Source organism: Carya illinoinensis, chromosome 10, assembly GCF_018687715.1.
Source record: "Carya illinoinensis cultivar Pawnee chromosome 10, C.illinoinensisPawnee_v1, whole genome shotgun sequence".
NCBI classification, from domain to species: domain Eukaryota; kingdom Viridiplantae; phylum Streptophyta; class Magnoliopsida; order Fagales; family Juglandaceae; genus Carya; species Carya illinoinensis.
Window position 1 is genome coordinate 30,514,799 of NC_056761.1, and position 7,371 is coordinate 30,522,169.

At 39.4% G+C, this 7,371-nt stretch overlaps 1 protein-coding gene across 1 annotated transcript; it reads right to left on the reverse strand.

Moving 5' to 3' along the window:
* Positions 1-4,206: 4,206 nt before the first annotated feature.
* Positions 4,207-5,202, reverse strand: LOC122278633. The gene has a single exon (XM_043088813.1). It carries the CDS (start codon positions 5,200-5,202, stop codon positions 4,207-4,209), a length of 996 nt encoding a protein of 331 aa, XP_042944747.1.
* Positions 5,203-7,371: the final 2,169 nt, after the last annotated feature.

A 7,371-nucleotide genomic window follows, 5' to 3' on the forward strand; every position in this document is an offset into this window, starting at 1 on the left:
GTTGAGCTCGTGGGAGCTGCTCCGGCAACGAATCGAGACTGAAAATGGGTGGTTTAGGTTGGCAAGAGGTAGGGGAAGAAGCTGTGAAGAGATGGTGGTCGGAGGTGGTGCGACGGCACCGGAATCAGTGAAAAACCGTTTGGCTTAGAGGAGCTCGTTGTGGCTAACGGTGGCTCGGATGGAGGTGAAACTTGGTGGGGATGTTCACCGGTGAGAGGGGAAGAAAACTGGGTGGGTGGTGTAGGCCACGCTGCCGGTGAGAGGCAATTCTGGGTTGCGAAAGCAACCGGCAACAGGGGAGAAAAACAGGGCAGGTGTCATGACTTCGAACCGTGCGTGGCGGCTAACGGCTGGTCCGATGGCTCTGAAAATTGGTAGGGATGATCTCTGGTGGAAAGAGAAGAGAATGGTGGGGGTGGTGCACTACACGGCGGCCGAACAGTAGAGAATCGGGCAGTCAAAGGGGCGGCGACGGAAAGGAGAGGGAGAAGAGATCAGATCGCGGGGAGAGAGGAACTGGGGAAAAAGAAGGAGAAAAAGAAAGAAAGGACAGAAAAGAAGGAAAAGAAAAATGAAAAGGAAAAAAGAAAAAGAGAAAAGAGAAGAAATGAGGTCCAATTCTCACTCCGGAAACCAAAAACCGATCCGCCGAAAACGATATTAAAAACCATAAAACGACTAAAATAAATTAAACACAACATCAAATAAATTAAAATCAATTTAAAATATGATAATTTAAAATAAATAAACCAATATATTAACTAAATTAAAAACAACCCTTCAGTAAAAATAGACGTAAAAGCAAGTCATCACAGCTCCGGCAATGGATCGACGCCAAAATTGGGTGGGTTAGGATGGCAAGAGGTAGGGGATGAAATGGTAAAAAGATGGTGGCTGGAGGTGGAAAGACGGCGTCGAAAACGGCAAAAAGCCGTGTGGTTTAGATGGGCTATAGGGGTGATCGGCGACACAGATGGGGCTGGAAATTGGTGGGGGTGTTCACCGGCCAGACGGGGATTTTTCTGGGTGGGAGGTGTCAGCCACGCCGGCCGGACGGCGGTGGTTCGGGGCTGGAGGCTGGACGGCGACGGGAAGAAAGGGAGAGGTGCTACGCGTGAGAAGAGAGAAGGAAAAAGAAGAAGAAAAAGAAAGAAAGAAGAAAATAAGAAAAGGAAAAGGAAAAAGGGAAAAAGAAAAAAGAGAAAAGAAAAGATGAAAAAAGACAATGAGGTCCAATCCTCACTTCTGGAATCCAAAACTGACCCGACGAAAACGATTTTAAAAGCTGTAAAACGACTAAAATAAATTAAACACCACATCAAATAAAATAAAACCAATTAAAATATAATAATTTAAAATAAAAGAACTAATATATTAATTAAATTAAAAACAACTCATTCAGTGAAAATACACGTAGAAACGGGATATCATAAATGTAGAAGGTAAATTTGTTTTTTGCCTATCATATAGCATTTATTGTGATGTGAAAACACAATTTCCAAGATATTTTGACTGCCCCATTCTTGATTCTTCGATTTTTCTCAATTTCTTGTGGTTTACCAGATTAATCTATGCAGATTTTTGTAATTTGATTTCTGTTTTACTCAGACGAAACTCTGAGTTCATGTTTTTGTTCTTTACATTTTCTATTTATTTATTTTTCCGATCTGATCAAAATATTTTCTATTTATTTTCAAGTTTTTGTTTCCTTTTGTTTCTTAAAAATTCATATTTGAATTAATTTTGTCAAATAGTTCTTAATTGCTATTTGTCCTCTCTTCTATTTTATTATTATTGTTATTATTAGTATGATTTTTGTCTTTTTATAAAAAGTTGTCTTTATGGGCCTAAATGGTTTGTTTTTCTGTTGTCCTAGATAACAAGACTGCAATGTTCAATTATTTGGCTTCTTTTGTTTATTTCATTATCTCTACAAACCTTTTTTTTTTTTATAACCACAAATGCACTTTATTCAAATAAGCAAGAAACAAACATTACAAAGATAAATCTGCCCATATAGCTTGGGAGATACATTGTGGGACCGAATCCCACCAAACAACCATATCATTAAGATTCCATGCATATCTTGCCAAAGAATGAGCCACTCCATTTGCTTCCCTCCCTTTATGTTGCACTGTCCATGATGGGAATCTATTAAGAATAAGCTTAATTTCATGTACAAGAGTACTCCACAAAGTTGAAGAGTAGTCCTGTTTTTGCAACTCCTGAACAACCAATAAAGCATCTGTTTCAATCTGTAAAGCTGATATGCCTAAGGGAATACACAATTGCAGGCCCCTTAACATAGCAGTTAATTCAATTTCCATAGGATCAGCAAGTGCTTCTTCTGGTTTACTAGCTGCAAACAAGACCTGTCCTCTATCATCTCGTAAAACCACTCCAATGCCTGACCTGAATTGATCACTAAAGAGTGCCCCATCTACATTAAGCTTTAGCATGCCCGAAGAAGCACTTGCTAAAGAAGAGTTCTGAAAACTAGTTGTAGGAAAATATCTTGCCTTAAAAACCCTATGGAGAAGAGAATCCTCATTTGACAAGATTCTCCAACCTTGTTTAGCAAGGAGAGCCTTGTTAAAAATCTGTAAATTTCGAAATCCCATACCTCCTTCAGTTTTAGGACTACACATTTTATGCCAACTCACCCAGCACAGCTTCCTTTCTTCCTTCCTTTGCCCCCACCAAAAATTTGCCATCATACCCTCTAGCTCAGAACATAGGGACTTAGGTAGTTTAAAACAGCTCATAGTGTAGGTAGGAATTGAAAGTGCCACTGCCTTCAACAAAACTTCTTTTCCTCCTTGAGACAACAGTTTTTCTTTCCACCCTTGCAACTTAGACCAAACTCTGTGCTTCAAAGCTGAGAAAGCTCTATATTTCCCTCTTCCAACCATAGGAGGAAGGCCTAGATACTTTTCATATTGATGGTAATGTTGAACACTCCAAAACTGCATAATTGCCTCCCTTTGAGAAGATGGTACATTATGACTGAATACCATAGAAGTTTTCACACGGTTGATCTTCTGACCTGAAGCTTGCTCATATATTCCCAACCTATGCTGAAGAGTTAAACAGGTTTGCAAGTTTGCTTTACAAAAAATGACACTATCATCTGCAAACAACAGATGATTTAACTTTGGGGCTCCTCTGCATACTCGGATACCTTCAATTTGTTGGTAAGTGTTTGCCTGATCCAACAGTGAAAATAAGACCCTCTGTGCAAAGCAAGAAAAGGTAGGGTGAGATAGGATCCCCTTGCCTCAACCCACGAGAAGGAACAATATGACCAGTTGGCTTTCCATTCACTAAAATAGAAAATGATACTGACTTTACACACAGCATGATCAGACTCAGCCATTTTTGACTAAAACCCATCTTCTTCATCACTTCTTCAAGGAAAGTCCATTCAATTCTGTCATAAGCTTTACTCATGTCCAACTTCAAAGACATATAACCATCTCTTCCACTTCTCTTCCTTCTCAGAAAATGCATCACCTCATAAGCCACTAACACATTGTCAGTTATTAATCTGCCAGGAACAAAAGCTGTTTGAGATGAGGAAATGATAGAGGGCAGTATCCTTTTGAGTCTATTAGCAATCACCTTGGATATAAGCTTATAAATCACATTGCAGAGACTGATAGGCCTATAATCCGAGACAAATTCAGGTTTGTTTTTCTTTGGGACAAGAGTAATAAAGGTATGATTTATCACAGCAATAAAATGGCCAGAATTAAGTGCACAAAGGACAGCTTCTGTAACATCTTGACCAACTACTGACCAGAAGTTCTGATAGAATAATGGGGCCATACCATCTGGGCCAGGTGCCTTGGTAGGGTGCATCTCATCAAGAGCTCTTTTCACTTCCTCCTGTGTAAAGCTAGCATCCAGATTCTCCACCATAGCTGGGGTTACTTTACCTGTTAGTCCTTGTAAGAACTCCATATTTCCAAAGGCATCAGATTCTTTGAAAAGATTAGAGAAGTACTCTATAATAACTTCATCTCTAGCCTCATTAGTCTGCCACACCCCAATTGAGTCCTTGATACCTTTTATCCAATTCTTTCTCTTTCTTTGAGATGCTTTATGATGAAAAAATTTGGAATTTTTATCTCCTTGAGCTAGCCATAAAGCCTTAGATCTTTGTCTCCACATAGTCTCATTTCTTTGTATCCATTTCTGAACCTCTTATATTGCTTCTTGCAGCTTCTGTTTATCATGAGAAAGAGGATCCATCTGATGAGCCAACTGCAATTTCTCCTGTGCTACTTTTAAACTTCTCTGCACATGCCCAAAACTAGCTTTGTTCCATACAGTTAACTTCTCTCCACAGCATTGAATCTTCTTCAGAACAGTACCCAAATCTCTCCTACCATTAACTCCCCTCCAAGCTCTCTGAACAATCTGTTTACAATCTGGAGCCTCAACCCACATGGCCTCAAATCGAAACAATCTTCTCCCCACCTGCCTTTGAACTCTTTCAGTCAGCTTTAGTATGATAGGCACATGATCAGAATATGCCACAATACCATGGATCACAGTGGCCATTGGATAAAGAGAATGCCACTTAAAGTTCGAAAAAAACCTGTCTAGCCTCTCACTTATAGATTGTCCCCCCTCTCTCCTGTTGCACCAAGTAAAAGGATTCCCTTCAAAACCTAAATCATGTAAGTGACATTCCTCAATAACATCTTTAAAGGCTTTCATTTGACTTTCAGATCTACTTCTACCCCCACTCTTCTCATCATTGCTCATTATCTCATTAAAATCACCCATTAATAACCATCTCTTATCACTAGGGACTTTAATAGATCTCAACAAATCCCATGACTCATATCTCCTACTAACATCTGGTTTACCATATATACCAGTCAACCACCAAGACTCACTATTCTCCCCCTCCTCAGTAACCTTTGCATGAACATGGAATCTTGAAAAGCTTTGTATTTCTACTGTAAAATTGTTCTTCCAGTAAAGTGCAACCCCACCACTCCTACCTTCACAACTTACTGCTAAGCAACCATAGAACCCCAGCTTAAACTTTAATCTTTCCATAACTTTAGAATGAAGTCTTGTTTCTTGAAGAAACAAAAAATCAGGATCTTGTTTTCTGACCAAGTCAGAAAGGGTTTGAATTCCCAGTGGGTTCCCAAGCCCACGGGAATTCCAACTTATACAACTCATTGATCTCGGCAGGGCTGGTGCACAGCCACTGCCGATACCACAACATTTGAAACCACCCCCTCCTGTTTAATCTTCTTAAAAGAATCAACTTCATCACTAGGAAAAGCAGTAAATTTACCTCTCTTTTTACCACCTGCAGTAGCTTTGCCTCCTGAAATCTCCTCCACATCTCTTTTCTTCTTTGATACATCAGCAATAGAGTTGCATCTTGCTCTCTCCTTCCAAGTACTTCTAGTATATCTACCTTGCTTCTGACCAGCATGCAGGGACACTTTTGAATTTCCAGTACCTTGGGCTTGAAAGATAAGGCCTTGTCTCGATTGTCTTTCTGCAAATCCAGAAATAGGTCCAATAGTAGGCCCATGGGATGGCCCAACAGAAATAGATCCAGCATTAGTAGGTCCAGCAGTAGGCCCATCCACATTCTTAAACCCTGACTCTTCCATAACATTACTAACCAGTAAAGGATCATTACTGGCCAATAAAGGGTCATTAGTAGCCGTTACCTCAAAACAGTTAGTAACTGCTTTGCAATGAATATTCTCTATAACAGCAGCTGAACATATGCCTGAACTTTGTATCTTCTCATTGAATGATGGCCCGTTACTCATCTTCTCCACTGGGATTGCAATTGCATCGTGACTCTTCCCCTCCACCTGAACCGCTTCATCATGATCTGGAAACACCCCCTGATTAGCTTCACCTTGATTCTTCCTTTCCACCTGCACAGTATCTTCATCAGATGTCACCATGTTCTGTCTCTCCCCAGAACTAGTCGATGACTTCTTGCTATACTCACTTGATGAGTCCCATTTCTTTTTTACACTGGAAACAGCCCTTAACCATGCACCATATTGAGGAGAAGGATCTGTATTGCTCTGGCAATCAACCTTTTCATGAATAATACGACCACAGGTGAAACAAAAACGTGGGAGCTTTTCATACTGCACTGGACTCCAGACTTTTACTCCATTCAGATGACAAGTTCTGCCTCTAGCAAGAGGTGTCTTCATGTCAATCAGAATCTTCACTCGTAAACTACTACCCCACCCTACATTATCATCATCCACATCAACCTCTTGTACTTCACCTATTGAACTACCCAACCTTACCCCCACTTCTCTATTCATTCCAAACAGAGGTAGATTATGGAATTGCACCCAGAAAGGTGCAGTGTCAAACTTCAGATCATGTATTGGAGAAATGCCATCAAATGGATTAATAACAAACAGCTGACCATCAAAGAACCATGGTCTCCCCTCAATAATCCTCTGCTTATCAGCATGAGTAGCAAAGATCATTACATACATATTTCTCCCAACCTCTCTTAATGCTGCAGGTTTACTCAGCCGCCAGATCTTCTTCAAAGTGGACTCAACCACCTGTGTTACCAATTGTCTATCAGACAATATCTTGCCAATCAAACTAAGATCACCCTTCTTCTTTATCTCAGAGACAGCTTCATCTTCAATCATAATAGACGTATCATCTTCCTCATTCAACCGTAGATTACTCCACAAACTATGAAGCTTTTCCATTATAGATAGCCCAACAGAGATATCCTACACTGAAACAAGAGCAGAAAGATGAATAAAACACCACCGTTCAAAAGAACATGGACATACCACCACCTCTATTTTCTCCAAGCGAGACTAGAGAGAAAACTAGAGAGGAGACTTAATATCTCTACAAACCTAAATGGCTTTCATTTATTTTCTTTTTGATACCTTATCTTCCGCTTACATAGGCTTATCTATACTAGATTATCCCTAGTACTGATACATTAGGTACATTCTTGATTTTTATTCAGTGACTCATTATGTGTCATTGGATGACCGGTGCAAGTCAATTCAGACAGTAAATTTGTTTTTTGGCTTTCATATAGCCATTATCACGATATCAAAACTTAATTTGGAAGATCTTCTGTTGTCGATGTCCCATTCTTGATTCTTTGATTTTTCTCAAATTCTTGTGGTCTACTAGATAAATTTATGAGAATTTTTTAATTTGATTTCTCTGATACTGAAATAAAACTCTGAGTTCATAATTTCATTCTTTATATTTTTCTATTTATTTCCAATTTTTTTCTTTCCTTTTGTTTCTTAAAAAGTGATGTTTGACTTAACTTTGCCAAATAGTTTTTTACTGCTATTTGTTGTCTCTTTTTTA